General features: G+C 44.1%; 1 protein-coding gene across 1 annotated transcript in view; it reads right to left on the bottom strand.

Moving 5' to 3' along the window:
• LAPTM4B (lysosomal protein transmembrane 4 beta) overlaps positions 1 to 25,881 on the bottom strand; it is a 67,593-nt gene that overhangs the window by 21,627 nt on the left and 20,085 nt on the right. Inside the window, exons 3-6 of the mRNA XM_075141404.1 lie at positions 22,839 to 22,912; positions 22,068 to 22,190; positions 13,797 to 13,895; positions 5,983 to 6,078 (exon numbers count right to left, since the gene is read on the bottom strand). Of these exons, the coding sequence (XP_074997505.1) occupies positions 5,983 to 6,078; positions 13,797 to 13,895; positions 22,068 to 22,190; positions 22,839 to 22,912 (392 nt within the window). The remainder of the gene's footprint in view (positions 1 to 5,982; positions 6,079 to 13,796; positions 13,896 to 22,067; positions 22,191 to 22,838; positions 22,913 to 25,881) is intronic.

Consider the following 25,881-nt stretch of genomic DNA (forward strand, 5'->3'; position numbering starts at 1 on the left):
AGATGGACGTTGTCAGATCCCAACAGATGTGATCAACAAAATAACAGCCATGTCCCCACCAACTAGCAAAAAGGAAACACAAGCTTTCTTAGGCGTTGTGGGTTTTTGGAGAATGCATATTCCAAATTACAGTCAGATCATAAGCCCTCTCTATCAAGTGACCAGGAAGAAGAACGACTTCAAATGGGGCCCTGAGCAACGACAAGCCTTTGAACAAATTAAACAGGAGATAGTTCAGGCAGTAGCCCTTGGGCCAGTCCGGGCAGGACAAGATGTGAAGAATGTGCTCTACACCGCATCTGGGGAGAATGGCCCTACCTGGAGCCTCTGGCAGAAAGCACCAGGGGAGACTCGAGGTCGACCCTTAGGGTTCTGGAGTCGGGGATACAGAGGATCCGAGGCCCGCTACACTCCAACTGAGAAGGAGATTTTGGCAGCATATGAAGGGATTTGAGCTGCTTCGGAAGTGGTTGGTACTGAAGCACAGCTCCTCCTGGCACCCCGACTGCCGGTGCTGGGCTGGATGTTCAAAGGGAGCGTCCCCTCTACACATCACGCAACTGATGCTACGTGGAGTAAGTGGGTCGCACTGATCACACAACGGGCCCGAATAGGAAACCCCAGTCGCCCAGGAATCTTGGAGGTGATCACGAACTGGCCAGAAGGCAAAGATTTTGGCATATCCACAGAGGAGGAGGTGACACGTGCTGAAGAAGCCCCACTGTATAATAAACTACCAGAAAACGAGAAGCAATATGCCCTGTTCACTGATGGGTCCTGTCGCCTTGTGGGAAAACATCAGAGATGGAAAGCTGCTGTATGGAGTCCTATACGCCAAGTTGCAGAAACTGCTGAAGGAGAAGGTGAATCGAGCCAGTTTGCAGAGGTGAAAGCCATCCAGCTGGCCTTGAACATTGCTGAACGAGAAAAATGGCCAGTACTTTATCTCTATACTGACTCATGGATGGTGGCAAATGCCCTGTGGGGATGGCTGCAGCAGTGGAAGCAGAACAACTGGCAGCGCAGAAGTAAACCCATCTGGGCTGCCGCATTGTGGCAAGATATTGCTGCCCGGGTAGAGAACCTGACTGTAAAAGTACGTCATGTAGATGCTCATGTGCCCAAGAGTCGGGCCACTGAGGAACATCAAAACAACCAGCAGGTGGACCAGGCTGCTAAGATTGAAGTGGCTCAGGTGGATCTGGACTGGCAACATAAGGGTGAGTTATTTATAGCTCGGTGGGCCCATGACGCCTCAGGCCATCAAGGAAGAGATGCAACATATAGATGGGCTCGTGATCGAGGGGTGGACTTAACCATGGACGCTGCAATCGAACAAGCCAAGCGAGTAAAGCCTCTTTGGTATGGAGAACGATGGTTGAAATATAAATATGGGGAGGCCTGGCAGATTGATTATATCACACTCCCACAAACCCGACACGGTAAGCGCTATGTGCTCACCATGGTGGAAGCAAACACCGGATGGCTGGAAACATACCCTGTGCCCCATGCCACTGCCCGGAACACCATCCTGGGCCTTGAAAAGCAAGTCCTATGGTGACATGGCACCCCAGAAAGAATTGAGTCAGACAACGGGACTCACTTCCAAAATGCTCTCATAGACACCTGGGCCAAAGAGCACGGCATTGAGTGGGTCTATCACATCCCCTACCATGCACCAGCCTCCGGGAAAATCGAACGATACAATGGACTGCTAAAGACTACGCTGAGAGCAATGGGTGGTGGGACATTCAAGCATTGGGACACACATTTAGCAAAGGCCACCTGGTTAGTCAATACCAGGGGATCTGCCAATCGAGCTGGCCCTGCCCAATCAAGACTCTTACGTACTGTAGATGGAGATAAAGTCCCTGTCGTGCATATGAGAAATATGCTGGGGAAGACAGTCTGGGTTACTCCTGCCTCTGGCAAGGGAAAACCCATTCGTGGGATTGCTTTTGCTCAAGGACCTGGGTACACTTGGTGGGTGATGCGAAAGGATGGGGAGGTCTGGTGTGTACCTCAAGGGGATTTGATTTTGGGTGAAAATAGCCAATGAACTGAATTTTAATGTCAACTGTTATATGATATTGTATATCATTATTTCTATGATATAGCAGTGGTATAGCAGTGAAAATCACCCAGATTAGTGAAGAATGAACTAACTCCGATGAAACCGAGCGAAGTGCAACGATGATAGAACCGGACGAGCGCAGCAGTACCGAAATGAGAACTGGCTTCAGGATGCAATGGCCCAACACCGCACACCATCTCTTCGGCCCTGAAAGACTGTTATAAGAGATGGAGCCCAAAGTCATGGACTAAATGAACTCAGTGGACATTTTAGAGGGATAGTCCATAGACCGAGGGAATGATATCTGTGCGTGCATATATATATGTGTGTGTATATATAAAGAAAGATAGTGGTGGTTAATTGAAATGTATTAAAAAAAGATGTGAGACCTAAGCACGACGTAAATGGTATGGAATAAGGGGTGGACACTGTCCTGGTTTCGGCTGGGATAGGGTTAAATTTCTTCCTAGTGCTGTGTTTTGGATTTAGTATGAGGAGAATGGTGATAACACACCGATGTTTTCAGTTGTTGCTAAGTGCCCTCCTAGTCCAAGGACAGCTCCCGTGCCTACTGACTGAGCTAGGTACACGAGATGGGAGGGAACATAATCAGGACAGCCAGCCCAGCTGGCTAATGGGGTATTCCATACCATGTGACGTCATGCTCAGTATATGAAGGGTAGGCGTGATCCAGGAAGTACCGATCGCTACTTGGTTATCGGTCAGCGCGGGTGGTGAGCAATTGCATCGTGCATCACTCATTTTGTATATTTTATCATTATCATTATTATTTTCCCTTTTTTTTTTTTTTGAGATAAAGACATTCTAAACTCCATTCTAAATGTTTTCTGTAAAACAGAGTCTAGCACTTGCAAACCTAATAACTTAAAAAAAAATCTTGTGTGTAGAGTGTAGATGAGATGCATTGATTACTATGCAGTATAAGGGATATTAGCAGGTAGCAACTGGGATCTGATCTCTAGATTTTGGAAGTCTTGCGGTATACTTAAAACTTGTTACTCTAAATTGTAGCTATTATGCCCAATCCTATATTTAAGCTTAGATTTTCACTTCTATTTGTATTGGTATTCTTTCAGCTGATGCTGATGATAAGTATATATCAAAAAACCATCCCTGAAGACAAGAATATGCCCTGCAGGTATGACCTGCAGTTTTGTTGAAATTCAGGTAGCAGGTTTGATTCTAAAAATGACACATTTCTTTCAAAGCAGAGGGCAGCAATTGACCCACATTTTTTAAGAAACTTGTCATTTATAATTTAAAGGCATGTTGGCGTGAAGGACCCCTGCCAAAAGAAGTTTCCTAGCATCAATAAGAATGAAAAAACATCGTTTGAATATAAAAGTACATTTGAGTGTTGGGGGAATATTATGCAATTCAACAGACAGCAGTGACCTATCACAGCATTTCAAAATTTCATGAGGTTTCTTCAAGAGTCCTAAACTCTCAAGCAACCCTTGCAAGGTCCTCAGCAATCAACTTTCAAAGCTCTATTCTTCCACGCTTCATTTTGAAACCATTTTTATCCAATTGAAGCTTACTTTTTTACAGTCATGTGAATAGGGTGTTTTGCTGATGTCTCTCAATGTAGACATAGAAAAAAAATCTTTTTGAGTCTGTGATTTGGGGGGGTGAACGGAGGGAAGAACAATCTTCTGATTCACAGTGGAGAATGATGAGGATTTAACCCTCAACAAACTGTTGTTCCTTGCTGAAGCTCAGCAATGAGCAAAAGAAAGCAAGAGGCTGCTGAGGAGCACGTCAGCTCCTCCATCACATCACTGAGTGCACATGCTGGTGGGTGTCCATGGAGCTGGTCAAGGAAGGATGTGCAAGAGATGGAGACCTAGGTGTCACCTAGGGATGAAGGAGCTCATCCTGACTGGAGAGAAGCAGTCATAGATGGGTTTGAATTAAGCTTGCCTCCACCCCAAACAAATAATTCAAAACCCAGGCTGTTAGTGACTCTCTCTCCTCCTGCCTCTCTGGCTGGGCCTGAGAAGCTCTTCTCCAGCAGCATTGCTCCTCAGTCTTTCTGTACTCCTGAACAAGAATTTTTGGGTGAATTTTCTGGTTAGCTGATAAATTCCCAAACCCCTCTTTCTATAGGACCTCATCCCATTAAACTCACTTAGAAAGAATGAACAACAAATGCATCATACCTGAGAGCAAGAGATTCTGACCCTGTTCAAATTAAGGAGGTGTAAATATTGAGGAAAGAAGAGTCCAATGGACAGGGCGCTAGCTAGGAATGCAGAGCCTTTCTCAAAACCTGCCTCTGCTGTAGCTGTCTTGAAAGATCAAGATAAGCAAAATTAAATTAAACTCTCAGTGCAAGAATATGTCATCTGTAAACAGGATAAAAGGGCTTCCTTTCCTCACAGAAACACTTACAAGTGCTTTAAAGATGAGGAGGCAGCTCAGAGCACTTTGGTAATTACTAAATACAAAAGTACCGAGGACTTTTGGTAACCAGGCATCTCTGAAAACCAAAGTTGTTTGCTTTGTAGAGGCAGCAGTGTTGCAGGTGGTTTTAATGTAGCTTTTAAAAAGCCTTGGTAAATTTAGTTTCCCAGATAATCCAGCTGATGCTCTCCCACCACCAAGCCTGCCAGTTCTGTGGGTTGTAGAGTTAGCAATGTTTGAAGCTGAGTTACAACTCCCCACAGGCTGAACAAAAGAGCTATCAAAATTATTTCAGATAAAACTCCTGGTTTTACTCCAAGTAGATTCCTGCAAAGAAAGTAGTACTTCTTAGCTTTCAATAAGCCCATATTTTTATACTTCAATGTCCTGGTTGCCAGCTCTGATCGTAATCTGTAAAACTTCTTATGCTTTCCTAAAGCTCCAGGTATTGAAGACAAATATCTATGCAAGAGTTACAACTTCCATGTAAAAGTAGTAAGAGTTTTCTAAGCCCTTGCGGCTGCACAGGAATCACTCATTCCAATGGTTTAAAGTTGATGGTCTAATACCTCAGCATGTGGAGACCACCCACGATTAGGAAAACCTGAGGAAGGCAATCCTGAAATTTTATCCAGATGATCCAAAGGACCAAGTTCTCATTCTGTTATGCAAACGATGTAAAGACCCTCGTTGCATAAGACAGTGGAGTCACCCCAGGGACTGATTTGGCACAGTGCCCTCGGTGTGTGGTTTGGGTGGAACCAAGCAGCTCCACGGAGATACCGCTGCAAACTGGCTCTTTCCAGGGACTCTTTGTTCTTCAGTGCCCTCTGCCACAAGCAAGACATTGCTTAGCAGTCATGCCCTGCACATATGCATGCCAGCACTAAACTACTATGAAGTGAACTGACACCTTCCATTCTTTGAGGTTAAAATCTGCTTATTCATTTCTTTCATGTCGATCTTTGTTTCATTCTGTCTCCTTACTATACAAAACCCATGTGCTGGGAGATGAATCACTGAACTTCTGTTGTCTTTTAGCTCCTCTCTGTGAGTGTGTAAAGCACTACAGCAGATGTTGAGTGTCCTAAATCACAGTTTCTATAGCTAAATCCACATTTCATAGGAGGTGTAGACCATAGTATCCCTGGGTCCTAATCAGTCCCCCCACTGTCCAGATCATCACACAGCTGGAGAGCTCAGAACTGGGGGTCATTCCTGGGGCCACGAGGTAAGATGTAGTTTATGCTTAACACAGATTCTTTAACAGACTATATGTATAAAATAAAAACAGTATTTTAGCAATAGATGTGATTTGTAACCATAGCACACCAGTCTGTTGAATCTCAAGTCTAAATATAACCAACAGATGAGGACTCTCAAAGGAATTAAGATGGTTAACTAAGGAGTCAGAAATTAATATAAAATAAAGCTATTAAATACTTCATATTAGACAAATGTTTGCGATCTAACATCCTTACCGCAGTGTCATTGGTGGTAATATACACCAACACATCCGAGTTGTTTCTGCCATTAATGTATCGGTAACAGTTCCACACGCAGCTTATCAAGTAACCCTGCAAAGAGAAGGGATTTATTATTCTCTGCAGAAAATAAACCATATACATTTTTCTGTTGGAGCATTTCTATTCTTACATAAATAAGAATGTGAGCCTGACAGAAGCACGGGACAGTCACTTTGCTGGTTGCAGTGACTGTAAGTATGTGTAGGGGCTCTGTGAGTAATCCAGCACTGTTCCTCGTACTGATAGAGTTGGGGTTGTTTAGTCTCGAGAAGAGAAGGCTCCGGGGAGACCTTACTGTGGCCTTTCAATATATAAAGGGGGCTTATAAGAAAGATGGAGAGACATTTTCCAAGGCTTGTAGCGACAGGACAAGGGGCAATGTTTTTAAACTGAAAGAGGATAGATTTAGATTGGATAAAAAGAAGAAATTTTTACGATGAGGATGGTGAGACACTGGAACGGATTGCCCAGAGAAATTGTGGATGCCCCATCCCTGAAAGTGTTTAAGGTCAGGTTGGATGGGGCTTTGAGCAATCTGGTCTAGTGAAAGATGTGCCTGCCCACAGCAGGAGGATTGGACTAGATGATCTTTAAAGGTCCCTTCCAACCCAAACCTGTGATTATATGGTTCTGTGATTATGGACACTTGTGTTGCAAAGAGCCATCCATCTAGGCAGAGATACTGCAATCTAGACCTATCTGAATAAAGTTTACTATTCGAGATATTTAATATTACAGTATACTTAATGTAGATTAATTGCTTTGAAAAGAAACAGTTTCTTTGGGCCTGAATATAACTAAAGTAACATCATTTTGTGTATATAACCTCCATTTTACTTAAATGAGCAGGTCACATATGCTGGCTTTCTTTCTTACACCTCTTTAGAAATATAGAGAGGTATGAGTTCAGTCAGACACCTCGATACTGTGCATGGGATACTGCGTACCAGCAGGGGTGAGTTTTACAACATAAAATGAAGATACCTTTATACAAGTTAGACTGTGACAAAAAAGAGAAGGTGCTGCAGATGCATAATATCTCAGGAACAGCAGCAAAAAGTAAACGGAAACCAGTTTTGGATTCCTCGATTGTAAGGATGTTTAAATATTGTCAACTGGGGGTTAGTAGTATTAGAAAGTGGAAGCAAACCCCAGTAAAAAGAGCACAAGCACACTGGGGACTGAAGAATCATCAAGCAAATTACAGGAGAACTTCCTTGCCTAGTGAGTGGAAGCCTGGCCAATGACTATGTGATGATCCTATATATCACCTGCATTGTTTCAATACTCTTTTTCACTTCATCTGACATTAAATCAATGTATTCCATATACCTGGAATGGTCTGGGGTCTTCCTATTCTTGCCTGACTAGAGAAAATTGCCAGTGTAAAAGTTTTTATTGAAATCTGAAATTATTTCTGACCTTTTAACCGTTATTACAAATACTTAATTTTTTTCAATATAAAGCAAAAAAAACTGTTATTGCAGCAATAATCCTACCGCAGGATCATAAACTTCACTAGTTTTGTTCTTGGAGCTCACTTGGCTCTGGATAGGGCTGCTGCCTGGCAAACAACTAGCTGTCTCCACTTTTTTTGAACTGGTTGGGCAAAGTGCTCACATCCATCATCTCCTTCACCAGCAGGAGAGATTCCTGTTTGGCCAGCAGAGATGAGCAAAGTGACTGGAAGGAAGACAGGAGACAGTAACACATGTGGAGAAGCAGAAGTCAGATCGTCAGCATGCCAGGGACAAGGCTGGTGGGACCAAGCAGTTCCCTCTGGAGCTTTCTGCTTCCCACGTAGTCACACACAATGGTGATGAGGAGAACAATGTGTTTTGATAGTGCCCAACATATATTTTTACTTAGTAGGTTCTTCATAGCAGTTCTTTCACAAACCTAGTGCGTGCAAATTAAACTGCCAGCGCTGATTGGATTTGCATGTGTGTCTCACTCTGAGTGAGTCATATTTTTGTGACTCACTTGCACTGATGACCTTCCAAAAGCCTCTTATTCTTTTGAGCTGCCCTGTGCTTCCTCCCTCTCCAGAGCTGTCACACACGAGCTGTGTTTTTCGGGATGCCACGTGACTCACTGATGCCTTGCTTGCAGATCAGGAAGAGTTTTTTTCCACCAAGGCTGAGTTGGCTGAAGTCCAGTAAGTTTGCTTCCTCTTCTTTACAGCATGTTACAGACCCTGGATGACTTGGAGGTGTCGCAGACTTTGACAATACTTTCGACCATCAAATGGGGAGAGCAAAAGGCTTCTGGAGTGAGCTGAGTCCCAAGGGAAGGTTAGACTGGCTCTATAGCCCGAGCTGTGGGCTATGCAAACCTGCCCCAGGCTACTGAAAAATGTGGAGTAAAGGCACATACGTGGAGAACTGCATCTTTTCCAGAATTAAATAAAATACCAGTGTTAATTATAAATACTAATAAATAGTTCAGTAGCTTTCAATGCTCAGATACTATGCGCTGAGAAAGGCATAAGAGCTAGTACAGAACAGAGGCTGAATGCAGTACACTTCTGTGGGGACACAGCCCGTTCTTATAAGAAACCCTTTACATTAAGCCTAACTATTTGCAAACCAATTTCTACACTCCTTCCGTCAAAATCCAAACTGAGGAAAGCCCTGTTTCAGATAATACAGTCTTATCTGGGAGAAGCTTGTGGAAGATTTATTTTTGAATGCTCCCATTCCATTACATGTGGTGAATAAAACACATTTAACCCCACAATGAACACCTACGGCTCTTCCAGCTCTGAGCCCCAGCTCTAATCAGCCCTGCTCCTGCATGCACGGGCTGTTTCTCAGCGGGTGAGGGCCGTTCCAGCCCTTGAATTAGAGGTCATCAGCCAGCACACACCAAGTAATTGGCCCCGAGACACTGACCCACATATAGCAGAGAGTGGCAGCAGCTGGGAGCATATCCTTGTCCAAGTGCTTTGGACATGTGCTGCTGGCCTGCTAATTGTCAGTCATGGAAACTTGTTTTCCTCAACCTGTAACTTCTTCTTTAAACTTGTTCCTAATCATTGTTTGCTGCTGCTGCTGCTGCTGCACTGTTAAATGGGATTGCTGATTCAGTTACCAATTTTCTTCCGGAAAAACTTGGCTGAGGTTTCAAATACTGCTTTAAAATGTGTGGCTGAACACACAGTACATAAATGTATCGATTTTTCTCTCAGGAGACCGATGTTCACATTTGGAATAGGCCAGATGTAAAAGGCATTAAGTCGCTTCAGCCTAATCCTCCCCTAGTGGTATTCACATACCACAGCACAGGCTGCTGACAGACGCCTTTCGGGGGGGCAGCCCCAATAGCCACCGTGTGAAAGGATGGGTGCGCAAGAAGGGCTGAGTGTGGAAACAGGCACCGTGCCTACTTCTACCAGCTTTCAGTCTTCCCCTTTGAATGGCGGGAAATGAGCCCCTAAGGAACTGAAACCCACAAAACTTTGTAACTCTGCCTCTCGCCGTTGCTATTGCAAATGCACTTGTTAAGCTGCATAACAACAGTAAGGGACTGCACGACTTCTGCTCATCAGGCATGTGCCCGGCCAGCTGACTGACCAGCATCTTTGCTGGAAATTAGAGGTTGCTGTATCCTGCTGTTTCTTGTAACACAGCAAGGAAAAGTCTGTGCCGATCTGGGTCACAGCAGCCCTCTGGGCAGCTCCCTCGGTGGCAGCAAGCGCAGGGTGAACACTGCAGACCCAACAGAGCGCCCGCGGGTTAGGAGCCGTCTGCACTGTCCCGTTTTATTCTCCAGCTGCTTTGAATTTTCTATTGGCAGAACTGGGCTGGTCTTCAGTAACTGGTGAAAATGAGATAAAGATTTCTACACAGACTGATATTTATATGAAGATTTCAGAGGGATGCTAATGGCAGACCAGTTGGCGATGTGTATTTCACATGTTGGTGCTGCAGAAGGAGAAACAATGGGTTGCTGTGCTGATGAAATCTGCAATTACGTCCATCTTCTCAGCACACTAGAATGTGTATGTTGTGAGTATAAAAAGGCTGTATAAGAACCACTCCTTATAACTGCAAAGAAATGCTGTGATTGAAAAGAATTAATGATGTCAGACCAAACCACTGGCCTGCAACACTTTAAATGGCACCTTATATGGGCCAGGACATCATCTGTTGGCTCACAGTCACACATACTGGGGTATGCAATTTAAAGCAAATGACCCCTGCTTCAGACATGCTTCTCCTATAAGTACCCTGTCACCAGCAAGCCCAGTACTGGGACCTGTCCCAGGCTTTCATGGAACAGGTGGCAACCTCATGGCTCTGTGTTGGCCATTCCTGGGAGCCGGGATCAGATCTTGGCTGTTGGGGCTGTGTTCATGGTCCCGACTGCTGCTCCATCACCCCTGCGGGAAGGTAGCAGACACCGGGGCGATGTGCTGCAGGTCAGGATTCCCCCTGCCAGGAGGCATCCCCCTGGGCTGAGACACGAAATCTGTCGGGGTGAGCACAGAACTTCATTCTGCATCACCCTCTCCCATCTGATGAGGACATCAGGACATGCAGAGTGGTCTCATCTCCAGGCTCGACACCCTGTGCACACAGGTTATAGGCATATTATGGAGACCAGGGTTAATATTCAGTTTGCTGAAGACCAGCCTGCCTCACTGAACTGGAATACCTTTCGGCTGCCCCACTGGCAACTACCTCTTCCCACCTCCTTTCCAGAAAAAGAAAGGCCAAAAAAAGAAGAGGAGAGGAGGCGTGCTCTGCAGCTGCAAAGTGCTCAGGGCAGCCTGGGGAAAAGGTTTATTCTGGTTGTGTTTGGGCTCAGTGAGCTTAGCTTGTGGGCTTTGCCCACAGTGGGGAGGGGGAAGTTGAAGCCTCAACCCTTCTGTCTCAGCAGCTGGGGCTGGCCAGAGGAAACCGAGGCCCTGTTCCCCAAACCAGCCGCAGAGGAGGGCGCGATTCGAAAGCCACTGTGTTGGCTATACGCCATTTGAAGTCCTGTGTACATGTATATAAATACATTTGTGCTGCTGGATGTCCTTCCTCAGCCAGATAGGAAACACCTATGGTTCATGGTATGTAACTCTGGTTCAGTTTCTAGACAAATACAGTAAATGGAATAACACCTTTCAGTCTACTCTGAAAAAGATTCTGCGTGAAACCACCTGAAATATCCATTAGCTGCTTCGGATCCAAGTAAATCCTAAGGACTAAAAAGACAAGTGCTTGTGTGTGGTTAGCTGGCTCGCTTTCTTACTACCCTCTCTCGTCCCCCTTCCCTTTTCACAATCCCATGACTGCAAAGCACAAAACCATCATCTAATGCTGCTATATCTTGATTTCTGCTCAATAGTGTTTTCCTTTGCATGTAGCTTCACCCAAAACAAAAGTATCATGATGCCAAATGTTTCTGAGGAATTATGTGATTCTGTTTTATATTTCCCACCAGCTGAATGCAGGTTTTCCTACTGTAGCTTTTCCTAGGTTACAATGTTTTGGTTTCTCTCCCTATTTCTAGTTGAACTCCAGAGAGAGAGAGGGAGATCAAACGTATTTTTATGCACAGTACCTTTTCAGTTTCAGTATATAAATGTGGTACCATCTGTTAAGTCTATCAGTGATAAAGTGTGATGCATCTGATAGTGTCCAGCTTTCTTTTCATGGAGAAGATTCCATAAATCTGCATAGCAGCTTTTCTGGAAACACAAGAAATTCAAAAGAAAATGCTAACTGGAAGTTAGCATGTGTTTCTGTGTGAGTCATATTTTTGGTGACTCATTTGCATGATAATATGTTGCTAGAATGAACATTGTATGGGCCACATATGCTCTTGGAAAAAACCTGTGCTAGCCGCTTTAAAATAAAATGACTCTTTTGCACTATTAATTTCTTAGGGTTTTTTTTTCTTATTTTTGCCATTCCAATTTTAGTTGCATTTCTTTTATAAGCTTGAGACTTCCTTGCCACACTTGGTCAACGAAACACCAGACCCACCTGGGGTAAAAATAAGCTAATGCTTGCATGTGGGAATTTCAAAAAGCACATCCCTTGTGTCACCTGACAGATCTATGTGTTTATTAGATTCATACATATTTCTTAAAGGTGCAAACAAAATCAACTGTACAACTGTACAACTGTGAACATATATATGGACAAAGCCAGAAGGCTAAATTGTATTTCTAAATCACAAAAGAAAAGTGAGTATCACTTCCAACAACACCTTAAAATACCCTATCTGGTTTTTTCAATCTTGAAGTAGCTTCAATAATCTAATCTACCTCTTTTGCCACCATAACATTCGCTGTTCATGTTGTCAAATGTCTGTTCTGGAAGCAACATCCCTCGTGTCATCGTGGCTCTTTGGGACTTCTCTAATCTAATGTGTAATTGCTCTGCAGAGAAAGAGCAAGAACTATTCTGAAATAAAACCCAACGTGAGAAATACAAGAACGGCAGCACTGAGCTGTGAGAAACTTGCAGAAGGGTACAGAAGAGGGCAAACATACCAGCATACTTTCCAAGAGGTCCAAGGCTCAGGGAACTAGTTGAGCCACAGGTGGTTGGTTTTCATCCATTGATTTATCTGATCTTATTCTGAGCTCCTTTTGGACTTCTGCCCCGCACAGCAGGTGGGGGCCGACCTTGCTGGACCACGAACCTGAGTGCGATGGTTTCACACGAGCCCTTTCCAGCTGCGCTGGGCAATGCTACATCTCCCCTTCGTCTGGTACCTGCCACCTCCAGCCCTCTCACCCGCGAGGTTTGCGTAACAGCAAATAAACCATCACTCCCTGTGCCCTTTATGCTGCCTGGTGTGACAGTCCTTTATGTTGTTTCTCCTAGGAGGGATTGTTTGGATCTATTTACCTGCTCTACAACATCGTTTTGAGATAGGGCACCAGAAGTGAATGCATGCTTCCAGATGCAGTAGGCATCAAAACTGGCAAAGAAATCTCTAGATTTCTGGTTTTTCTATTCCTTTCTTAATATTCTTAGCATTTGATTTACTTGTTTGACCGGAACTGAGTGGTAGGCTAATATTTTCACAGGTCTATTTATTACAGCTACAAGGTCCCTTTTTCAGGTGGTCATGCTTAGTTCAGAGTCCACTGCAGTGTCTGTGAAACAAGATCGTGCTTCCTCTGTGCCCACCACTTAGAATGTATCACCACTGAGTTTCTCTGCCATTTCATTGCTCAGTCACTCAGTGCCATGAGATCCTTCTGCAAAGCTTTCTTGGCTGATTGTTTTCCCTATTTTGAATGACACTGCAAAAAAAATATTGTTGTTAGATTTCCTTCCCCTTCCCAGATCTTTTATGAATGTACCGAACAGCATGGGTCTCACTGTTGTAAAGACCGATAATTTATCCTTATTCTCTATTTCCTAGCTACAGCCTGTGAGATGACCTTTCCTCTTGTCCCTACACATCTTAGGGTGTTTTTTAAAGCCTTTGATGAGACACTGCCAAACACCTTTTGAAAAACCAAGAAGTCTGTAACAACAGGCTCTTCCTTGTCCACTGGATGACCCGCTCCTTCCAAGGATTTATGTGTCATGAGCTCCCCCTGCAAGCATCATGCTTCCCCATTGGGGCCTACAGGCTCATGTGTTAGTCTATGAGATTTTCTGCTTTTTGTCCATAACGTTTATCACTTTGCTTTGTACAGCTGTTGGCTGCCTGCTCTGTAGTTCCCTAGATCTATTCTAAAGCCAGGCCTCCCAGCAAGGGACATTCCACCCATGACCAGAAGTAAACTTAATACACAGTAATGCACTTACCTTAAAAGCCAAAATGATACTTATGAAAAGGAGGATAATCACAACCAGACACGTAGGGTTCACAGACATAATCTCTTCCTTGTAGGGAAAATTGGTGGGCTGCATAGGCAAAAATAAGCAAAACACTGTAAGTTAATCTCATGAGTCATTTAAGAGCCATTCAATTAGTGCACACCATAATTAACAACTTACAAAACTTGCTGTGATCTACTAAATAGGGAGCTCTATGCACCAATAACCAGTTTCGGTAAGTTTGGCTGGAACAGACATTGCAAAGACTCAGCTGCCAAACGTTCACCAGAAGGCTGAGGGGTTTGCGTTTTGCTTTGTATGTGGTGTGGGCTGTCTTCTCCTCTGTGCACGTGGGTTTTATATCTGACACAAACTAGCAAAGGACATCTCTCTGGGAGCTTTGCAGCAAGAAATCTGCCATCTTGGGCAATGGCAGGCAAGTCCTGTTCTTATTAACTAATCATTATCTTATACTGGCACTGGTTGCCAAAGATCAGAGGCAGCTCCTTCCAAAAATTCAAAGCAGGAAAAGCTGGACAGCATGGTCCTTTCACCTAAATATTTGATCAAAAGACATTGGGTCTACTCTGCTCCATCTTATTTTGGCTAAATTTGGACTACTTCTCCAAGAGCACTTGTTAGTGCTGCTGTCTGAGTGCATGCCCCAAGGAAGCATGGGTCCTACAGGGGGGCAATGTCATGATTTCAAATCGAAATGTGCTGCAGGTTCTTCTGTTATCTCATACATGAAATGGAAGCGACAAAATTAATCTTCCTACTTAGCGTAGGCTCTAGTGATTTACAATTGTGAAACACTTTTGGATCACTGGCTGAAAAACAACCTCTAAAAATGTTTTACTGTATTTGTTATTGCTTCAAGAAAACACACCCTTTAAAATGAATGTTCCAAATCATTTTGAAATATTGCAAGGCACAAGTTCCTGTTTCAGTTAGAATAAACCATTGTTCACAGATAGAGCTGTTCTCCACAAAAGATAGCGCTGCTGCAACAGTAGCTCATTATAACTGAATGCATTAGCTCCTTCCACACACAACCCCCTTTTTCCTTACAGGTCTAATTAGTTAACCAGGCCAGCTCTGCGTCTTTGTCAGGACAATTAACTAGACCGAGCTATAACTGTATTCTTGGCAACGATGGTGTAAATCCAGAGTAACCCCTTAATACCCTTTATACCAGAACTCAGTCCGCTGCATCAGGAAATTCTCCTTTTTTTGGACAGCTGCTAGTGAGAATAGCTCTTTATTTAGCGCTTCCATGAACTGTTCAGAGTGGTTAACATCAACAGCAGCTGTAACCGTTTGCAGATAAAGGTTACATAAGCACATTTTCTGCTTCTCCACAGCAATGTTTCTGTTCCTGTACTGAATTTCATGGCTGAAGTTTTTATCACGTTATCTTCTTTGTTGACGTACAGCTTTTGTAGAAAACTAGCTTGCTATAATTCAGTAAGTTGCTTCTTCTTTTTTTCCACAGAAGATTATTGCTAAATATAGTGGATGCAGTCACCCAGCGACCAAGAAAGGAAGAGTATATGCCAAGAAAAGATGCACTGAAAAATAAACACAAACCTTATATGCAGAAAATTTAAGTATTAATACCACAGCCTCCCCTCCTGCTCGCAGGAGGGAGGCCATGCGCATGGTTAGAAAGTCCAGTCAGTTAAGGATAGTTACAGTAAAACTGCCCCAAAACAATTTTTTAGCACTGTCCTACCATTAAAAAACTAGTCTAACTAGTTTGTGAATACAATAAAAACCTCCTAGTGAGGCTTTGGTCCTCCTACGCTCTTTTTTTTGGGGAGCAGTAACTGGTCAAAGGGTGGATGGCTGCGTGCTGGGGTCTTGGCCATAACCTAATGGCCTGTTTCCAGACGTGAACTCAACTGGGATTTGCATGGGGGCAAGAGGAGGGCGGGAAAATGACCAAGAGAGGTCCCACTACCATGAAGAGCAGGAACATCTGCTGGTGCCATAAGCCCTGGCCAAGTCTGGGAGCAGCACGTGCTGCAGAGCAGCGCCGGGCCCTCCCTTACATCAGCAGCGTTTCAGGCGAAAGGACGGTGATTCAGCACTGAAAGCAGCAAGCCAGGAGAGCGCGAGGAGCAAATGCTGCTGTTTGTCCTCTTCACACTCAGCTTTCTGGGTCTCTGTCCTAAAGAGATGTGAGGTGCAAGCAAACCCCAGTGAGGTGGTGGGTGCTGCACCCATGCGGTGGTCAACCCTCCCACAGATGCCCAGGAGATCGTGGTGCAGGGCATGAAAACCAAAACTGTCCCCTCCTGGGGCTTCCCAGCTTGCTGCGTGGAAGAAAAAGCTTTTGGGTTGCGATGAATAGCCCAGGGGCAGCGGGTCAGTGTGGAAGAAACTCCCTTTGTTTGCTAACCGGGCTGGTGGCACCTCCTGACCAGAAGATGTTTAATGCTGGCTTGCCCAGGCTGGCCTACGAGCCGCCTAATCTGGACTCATAACTACAAACCTCTTCAGTGCAGCAGGAAAAGCAATTTATAAAACCTGCAGCTTTTGGCAAAGAAGCAGGAAAGATGATGGGAAGCATCTGGCTTGCCTGGTGCAGGCACCATCATGGAGCTGGTGCCATAAGGAGGCCCTTGGGATCCTCCCACGGCAGCAGCTGCTCCCAAAATCTCATTCACTCCCACAGAAAACAGGTACCAACAGTGGTTCAGATGAATCAAAGACCCATTGCCCTCCACTGACTGCAGTGATAAGCTTAAACACTGATGTGGGTGTATGAGGTGGGAAGAGAAATTCTGCTCCTGTGCTGGGGGTTTGCTCTCCTGTGGGGAGACCAGTAGTTGAAATCCTGCTGCTGGGAAGGCCCCGGGCACCCGGCTCAGTGCTGCAACCTCTGGGAAAAGCTCAGTGTCAAATGTTGTGCAAGGTTTGATGAAGCTGAGACTGAAATATGGCGGGGTGGGAAAAATCAAGCCCGTCACTGGAAATACAGGCGTGATTTTGCAGCAGGACATGATGAAATTTTCTATACAAACAAGAGGTAGGTGTAGTGATGTGGCACTGGCATGCTAAAGTCATAATTAAAGTGTCATTTATAATCTTGTCATGGACATGGAGAAGGCTGCATGCATAGTAATATACCTGGTAAACTTTCACTTTAAAAAAAATACTGCTTATACATAGCAAAACTCTATTAGACACTTTAAAGGAATCTAAAACTTGCATGGAAAGTATATTTCTACTGCATCGATATTGTACAAATGCACAAGAAGAATAAAAAGTCCAAGGCTGAAGCCCTTTCTCATCCTCTCAGCGTGCTTGCATAACCTTTCACATTTTCCTTCCCCTTGGACCACAAAAGATCCACTTTAAAAGGTGGTGTGGATTCTCATTCAACAGTTACAATGCTCTGAGTACCAGAATCTTACAAAATTGAAAGAGAACAGTAATGTGTCTGTAGAATTTTTAAAGCTCTGCTATGAAGTTAGTAGTACTTCTTCTTTGGAATTATAAAATGGCATTAAAAATGTCAGAAAAGATATTCCTTCTTTAAGCTTTAGTTTATAAGAAAGAATTCTTTAGGTTTAATCTCTTTTATGTTCTCTAGATGTTTCCCCTAGGATTTAAAAGCATGACTGATATCACCTAAATTGTTAGACAGCAGCATTGCAGGTAGTCCCACAGTAAAGCTATTTAATATACTTTGCAATTTTCTTTAGATGAACTGTAATAGTCCTGTACTTTAATAAAAAACAAGTTTGCATAACTCAGTGGCAGACTAGCGTGTTCTGCACCTCTGCTTCAATTCATTTTGTATAGTGTTATCAGATGACAGAAGATGAAGTGTTTAATTTGAAGGCTTTAGAAAGCCCATATATCGAAGCTCTAGTGGAGATAAAGAAAAGAAATGTACTTTAGATCAAATTGCTTTAGACCACTACTGCTCCAAGAACCAAAATGATTTTTATTTTACACATGCTGGATTTACCGTATGTGAAGGTTTTTGTTTTTCTAGTGACAGTGATAACGACCAAGATATCCAACATAACCCTTAGAAAGTTTTATCACATGTGGTCGCCAGTACATTTCAAATGCTAGATTTGTAATATCTACTTATTTTACATGACCATTCATGCTGAGATGCTCTTGCAATTTATGGGAATTAGGTGGCACACCTGTGTGCAACTGGGTATTAAAAGGCAATAAAAAGTTTGCAAAGACACTTGCGCCTCTGAAAGAAGCAGCCAATATAGGCTGACAGTACCAAATATCCTGTGAACACAATGTTCTGTGTTTTAGAATTGCAACATTTTCAGCTAGGGCTCTGCCTACTCTATTGACAGGTACTCATTTATCATCTTGCTAAAAGTACATGGAGTTTGCATGTAAAAATACACAGTAGTTTGCAACTCACCACTGATAGACTGAAATCTGGCAGATGTGCACCAAAGTGAATAGGTAACATAATTCCAGATACTAGTGTAGGGAAATAGAAATGGTTAAAAACATGGGGTTCTGACCTTAGAGAGAGGAAAAAATGTTCTTCTGAGACTGCCAAATGTATTCCATTACCTAATGCATACTTTCTTCCAGATACTCAATTATGGATATGAAGAACAATTTGGATTTCTTATTTCCCTTATGGAGCTGTGCTCCCTAACATATCATTCCCCAAATTCAAAGCGGGTTTAGAGGAACAAAAGCTGTAAGAATGCCAGGAAGACACACAATCCCCTCCCTTGCTTTATGCCTACCTTGGCAGACCTCTGCAAAGGAAAGGGCAAGATGACTCTAGGGCTTATTTGTAAATCGTCAGGAGGGATCACACCCAACTGGCGTGACTCAGGTCTCACCTATGGGGACAAGGGTATTAAGTGCAGTCTTGTTCTAAACATGGTGTTTGAGACGAGAAACCTCTCTGCCATGAGTATTATTAAAAGGCAGGGAAACAAGTCCATGGGTACAAGCCTGTTTAACAATATTTGGGCGCTAGCACTGCATTGATGGTGTTATTGCTAAAAATTTTAAAAGCTTGTTTTCAGTTTCATCTCATTGTGTGTCTGAGTATCTGATACGAGTGGTTGTGATCTTCACCTCTCCCTTTCGCTTTTGCCCACTTAGAGAGACTGTATTTGCTCTGAGCCAAATGTGACATCCTTTTGCCAACTGATGTGGCCCTTCCAGGTAAGGGTCCGAGGGATTCCTGCTGAGCCACTTGTGCTTGGGACCACAGTTAAGACACAGGAGGCATAAACAGCTTCAAAGCTGACGCAGAACAGCTTCAAAGCAGCTTCAAAACTTTGTTGGACAGGTAACATTAACTGCATAAAATTCACCACAGCTCTTGGTAGTTGCTGCCAATCACTAATCTCCACTGTGAATGATAAAATAGAAATGACTCCTTGTTTCTAAATGAACTTAACTTGGACTAGCTTTTAGCTACTCATTATCGTTATGCCTCTCATCTAATTTAAACAGCCTTTTAATACCTCATTATTCTGCATATGAAAACTCTAACAGCATCACCTCTTGGCCTCCTTTCTTAGTAAATGAAGCAGGAAAAGCTGATTGTCTCTCATCATACTACAATGTATCCAGCTTTTATATAGTTTTCAGAGGAACTTTTCTTCATGTTTTCTGGCTTTTAAGCATTGTTCTTTACACCCAGAAACAAACAGGTGAAACCTATGTCACCAACTGAGAAGGGAAGTCTCCTCTCCATTACTATTCATTGCTCATTTTTATTGTCCACAAATCCTAAGAGCAGTTTTTGGGAACAGCAAAAAACCTGGGGACTCTTGTTTTGGCACTTAGTTCCCTAGACTGCTTACAGGGTCACTGCATCCCAGGTACAGTTGCCATACTGTATGCTCATTTATATTCCTCAGTTTTTTACATTTTTTTGCATTTAGCAATGTAACACACATTAATGACTGAACTCATGTTCTCAGTCAGTCTAGCTCACTCTGATTAATGGCTCTGCCCTTAGTGTTATTTACTTCTTCATTAATCTCTGTGTCAGTGATAGGTTTTATTAGAAGTGATTTTGCCGGGAAAAGGCACAAGTACTGACTCTGGGAAATGCAGAGATGTGCACACTTTGGGGACAGGGTCTTTCAGAGGATGACACGGAACAGCTAGATTAGGCTCCTGCTCGCAACCTCCTGCTAGAGGACTTGTTCCTTCTAGACAGTGAGCCTGGGGAAGCTCTCCCAGGGCTGACGTTAGCCTTTGTGAACAGCCTCTTGGGTACCAAGGTTATTAATGGAAGTCAGGAAGAGCGTGAGACCTATTGCCGACTCCTGGAGACCTTCCTCTACCCAAAATAGAAACCCATTGGCAGATGGTCGGCTTGACCATGACCCTTTGCAGTCTGCCAGCTAACCTCTTCTAATCCATTTGATGCATCCTTTATCGACCTAGTGCTTTATTGTTGCTCTGAGTATCATGCTGCGAAGTCACACGTCTTACAAAAGTCTATTATGTCCCTGCCCATCTTTATTGACGAAGCCAGTAATCTTGTCAGTAAAAGAAAATGAGTTTGCCTGCAGGACTGATTTTCCGTGAAACCGTGCTGGCAGTCATTAATCATATTCCTCTCTTCTAATCCTTTATCAATTGACTCTCATCTCAGCACTTCTGTTATTCTGCTTGGTAGCAATGTCAGGCTAATCAGCCTATAATTATCCCCCTTGCCCTTTTGAGCATTGACAGTTTAGCACTCCTGAAGTCTTGCGGCATTTCTTTACCAGTCCGGAAAATGATTTACAACAGCAAGACTAAGATGTTTGCAAGCAGAGGTTTTAACGCTCCAGAGCAGAAACATGGCTCACAAAGTGCTCTGCTGCACCGTTCCCAATACCTTCCAAGGCCGGCTCCTTGTATTTCTGCTACGGAAGGGCCTATTATTTTTTTATCTGCAGGAAAAACTTTGATGTTTTAGCAGACATTTTGAGAGAATCAGCTGCTCTTTGCCCTCCTGGTGAGCCAGCTCCAGATGTGGCACCAGGTTTTCAGCAGAAGAGCAGGGACTCTTCGATGCGTAGCTCCCAGCCGCTCCCATCCCCTCACGTTCTCGCACAGCGACCAAGACTGTGTAAAACCTTGTGTTACAACTCATGCTCTGGGAAGGGGGGGAGTTCCTGCAGCCACACACACGCTTGTGCTGCCACAAGGGAAGGGCTGGCACCGCTGCAGAAGCGAGGGACTGCGGGCGAAGGATGGGCAGGAGGGCTCCAGCCAGCGGCAGTGCCAGCTTCAAGCACTCGCCAAGCTGTGGCCGTAATTTGCTCTTTTCCACTCGTATCTCTGAGAACCTTCTGAATTTTTCCTCTGATTCTCTTCCAGTGTAGCATTAGCCATGGATGCAGGAGGGTGTTAAATAAGGCGAGGGATAACAGGCCCCTGATACATCCCAGCTCCCGCTGGCTTGACACATTGCCTCTTCCCGCAGATTTGTGTGGCTACTTATCTGCCTGCTGTTTCTCATTACCTGTTATTTATACTGCCCTAGCTAGTTTTCCATCCACATAACAAAGTTCACAGCCAAGCTAATCTGTATTCAGGTTCTCAAGGCAGATTTTCAGACACAGCCGCAGCGTTAGCTTCTCCCAGAGCTCTGCAACTCCACCTGAACCTTGTCGGACGTGGCACATGGTCCTCTGATGAGACAGAAGCTGGTGGGCTCTTGTCTTTGCTGTAGGTGGTTGCAATCACATCCTGTAAGCTTGCACAATACTGGCTATGAATGTTTGGCCAAAGTAGACCACGGCGGGAAGGCAGCCTCTAATTGTCCCTAAGACAGAATCCGATAATATTTTCTAGCAAAAACAAACCTACATTGAATCAAACTCCTGCCTAGTGAAACCTGTGTTAAGGCCACCAACTAAATTAAAAGAGCAACAAAACATCCTTGAAATAGCACCAAAAATAAGCCACTGGATATGAACAGAATAACTCTGAATCCAAAAGCAATTACTTATTATCTATGTCTTGCAATATGAGTCTCATTCTAAATGAAGTGGTGCTGAGAGCTTTCACAACATTGCAAAACTCCAGAGCTCTGCACAAATATTTTAATAAGTTAGTAATGTAACCCTGTAAGGACGTTGACCACAGACTAGCAAGGACTGAGAGGACTTTTCAAGGGCTGCATAGGGATAATAAAACAATAAACCATTGGCTAGAAATACAGGACAAACTGTGCACCTTGCACAGTGCTTTCCCCCAAAGTCCCCAAAGGCTTGTGAACGTTGAGTGATTTACCAGTTGGCGGAGGTAGTCCTGAATTGTGCTGGGATAGACGAGTACGCTGATGGCAACCAACGTGTTGAGAGCAAAGTCAAAGATCTGGTAACAGAAGAAAGGGATGATCCAAGCCGCATGTTGCTAAAAAGGAAATAAATTAAAAACTCATCAGCCACAAGTTAAAATAGAAGAATATGTGTCTTTCTGCACTAAAATCTAAGGAATATTTGACACAATGCATTACATTTCATGAAGCCATAAGAGAAAAGAACTTGTTAAATCAGCTAAAAGAAATACGACATTCAGCCAAAAGGGTTGGCCAAGCCAGCTTGGCTGCTGAACTGCAGTAATATGTGTGGTGTAAGTAAATCCCACGACTTGTTATACTGGGACATTTAGAAACCACATGACACTCTTTTTTCCCCTAATTCATACGATTAATATTGGGAAAAACCACAGGCTTGGGAGGTGAATGGGGAAAAAAAATCCCTTAATTTTGGTAGGAACAAGATTTAGTTCTCTGAATTCAGAGTTTGCCCAGAGCTTACTCATGTTTGAAACTGCAGACAGTCAACACAACTGGGCAGTCCTCTTGCCTGCGGCACGGGGCCCTGGGAAACCCCTGGTCTAAGCAATCAGTTCTGCTGCCTCTTTGACTTTTTTTCCCCCCTCTCAGTTTTCAGCTAAAAAACTAAACAAGAAATTGTTAGAAAGCAATTTTCTTAATTTTGTTTCTACAGAGTTGTATAGGTCACTTGATTCATGTCTTCACCAAATATAATGAATTACCTTATATGCGCCATATGTAGCCATTGCACAGATCAGAATCATAAGAAGAGAAATTGCTGTGGCAATGCACATATCTGGAAGAGAAACACATCAAAATGATTGCAGATAAATTCAGAGCGTGGTTCAGCTATTTTGCCATCTACTTCATGCAGAGCATCTCAAAGAGCAGGGTGGGAAGTGGGGTTGAGATGGGGTCAGGTGCATCATTCAGCCATTGCTGGAGGAAATGTCTGGCTCTTGTGGGAAACCTCCTAAATACGAGAAGCACAGACAGTGATTACACTGTGCAAGCCTCTGCAGCCTCTATGAGGCTGCGGGGATGCAATGACTGATCTAATTTTTCTGAAGAATTTTCAAAAACCAAGAGCAGAGTTGACTCGAAAACTATTTTGCCCATGATGACAACATCTGTAGTCAGAAAATGTCTGCTTTTCTGCATTACAGATTGTTTTTGCACTAATAGCTGCTGTGTACTATTGCTTACATATCTCTAAAGACTTTGGAAAAGCAGAAATGAATTTTTAAAACCAAACCGGCAGGTAGAGGCATCTTAGAGCAGAAATAACATCTTGAAAATTTTCATTTCAACCAAGAATACTACAGAGATACACAGTTTATTAATGAAGATGTATAGCTGTCAGCAAAGGTGAAGTAGTAAAGGAAGCAAAATACTCTTTAATGTTTTGATTGGAGTAATTACAGGACTCCTATCTTTTTTTTCTATTGCTGCTCAGCTTTCAATTAACTTTTCATTAGATTTAAGAAGTTCCTAAGCCACGAACAGCTGGAAGGAGATCCTGGGGGGAAGAAATGACATATGTTTGGTCTTTTCCTATAAGACCTCCCTTGATACCATTACAGGCCATAGTCAGGATACCAGAAGTCTATTTCTGAACCCAATCTTATAGTGAGTTTGGGAGTGCAGCTGAACATTGTAACTACTGTTGCACAGACTGTTGCTGGCTGGTGAGGGCATCTCCGGAGCTTATGTATTTTGGGCTACAGGCTCCTTGGGTACCGTGCCTACCAATGGCAGAATTAAGGATTTAGGAATCCAGGTCTCCCCTTTCCCAGGACACTGCTTGTGTCCTGGGTTTCAGGACTCTTGCTCTCTCACTCTTGCCCCCAGATTTTGTCCTTGTGATTGCATAGGGACTCAAATGCAACAGAATAAGCCCTATCGCAGGTTACTTCCTAATTTAATGGATGGGGCCCCTTTGCTGGGCACTTGGAGGAGCACGTTTAAACCACTGTAGCCTGATGAGGGCCTGGAGTCCACGTGTCCTTACTCACAGTGCAAACGTTTGAATCTTTCTCTTATTGTAAAAATAAGCGGGTCTCACCCAGGAGAGGCACCAGCACTCAGCGCTGAGGTTAGCTGCACCCCTGCGCTCACTGCTTCCTACCCCGTCACTTTATGCAGCTCGGCTTGTGGGCGCTTGGAAATGCCATCGGGAGGCAGCTGGGCTCCCTGCTCGTAATTCAGGAGGGAATGACATCTCTGTGCATCTCAAATTGCTCTTCATCTGAAATTGCTCTTTAGAAGCACCTCCTTCACCTCTTTGACTGTACAGAGAATCAGGACATCCAGTGTAGGCAGAGCTGCATTGCCATGACCAGTCTCCGGCTTTTTAGGAGCTGTAAGGCTGTGCTGTGCCTGTTAGAGCTGATCTGAATTCTGCCCTCAAGAGGAAGAAGCACCCACAAAACAAACCCATACTGATACAAGGTACTGCAGCCTCTTCAGGCACTCTTATTTGTGTGGTACTTTACTCTGGTTGCCCACATACATCCGGTGAAATCAAAATTATTTTGAATAGACCAGGTACAATTGAAGTAATGAAAGAAAAGAAGTGGAAATGGCTGCCTGTGGCCAACTGAACCTCTTATAAAAGAGGATCTTGGATCAATATTTTTATTTTAACCACCAGTTTGAAGGCATTGCTCGTGTATTTTTTCTGTCCATTCTTAATCCCAGTCACTGTGTCCAAGGGGAAGCTGCTGTCATTGTCATTTGCAGCAGTCACAGGCCTTGCTTTGCTCGTGACCACAGCAGTACTGGTTCAGAGCCAGAGCCTAGCAAACTGCGATAAACTTGACATTGAAGCTCTGGTCTGACACACTCGTGCTCCCCGTCTCCAGTGTCTCTCTAGCTGTGCTCCGCCGTGCCAAGTCCTAGTTGGCTCAGGCTGCTTCTTTCTCATTTAAGGCTTCATTGGGTTTTTTGAGCTGTGTCGGCTTCAATTAATGAGAATGAAACTAGATATATAGCACATTAAATGAGAAGCTAACAGGGGTGTGTGAATTTTTTTCCAGCCATGCTGCACTTTCCGTGGCATTCATGGCTAGAAGGGCGGTACTTGGACTGCTGCAGTGGTTATACAGCCTATTGTCCTAGACAGCCTTTTGAGTTTTCAGCTTGGTTTTAAAGAAACCAGTTGGGTTTTTTTTCCCCTTATACCTTGCAGTGAGATCCTAACTTCCTGCCACATTGGGGACAAGATGCTGCTGGGGCTGGGCAGAGCTCCTACTTGGGATGCTTGCGTGCATGGCAAGCTCTGAGCTGGAGCTCCCTTGAACCTATCTCACAAGCATTTCCTTGCCTTCCCCTCTCCTCTTGCAGAGGAGGGTGGTGGCAGGTGCTGCGGGGACAGGGAGGAGCAGCCAGCACAGCCAGTCCCTGGGTCAGGACCTGTGTGGAGTGACGGAGACCTCAAATCCTCCAGCTCATCACCTGTCCCAGCCCTGGAGTTAACCGCTGGCTCACGGCTCCGACAGCAGAGGCCAGAAAGCTGCAATCCTCAGGCAGATTGCAGCCTACAATCCTGAGGCAGTTTTGCCCACCCTCCCAGCCTTAATTATCTAGCAGCCTGGCCTCCTTACTGCCAGCTAAGGATTACTGCTTCGCTCTCTCCTCCAAGCTGCTTGTGTGAGCTCGGTGCCGCTGCTGCGCCGCCGTGCAGCCTCCTCGGTCGCAACCCGTGTGGCGGTGGCATTTTCTCTCTAGCAAAGGAGGGAGGCCAATGAGAAGGAAAGAGCTTTC

The sequence above is a fragment of the Calonectris borealis genome, chromosome 2 (genome assembly GCF_964195595.1).
Source record: "Calonectris borealis chromosome 2, bCalBor7.hap1.2, whole genome shotgun sequence".
NCBI lineage: Eukaryota > Metazoa > Chordata > Aves > Procellariiformes > Procellariidae > Calonectris > Calonectris borealis.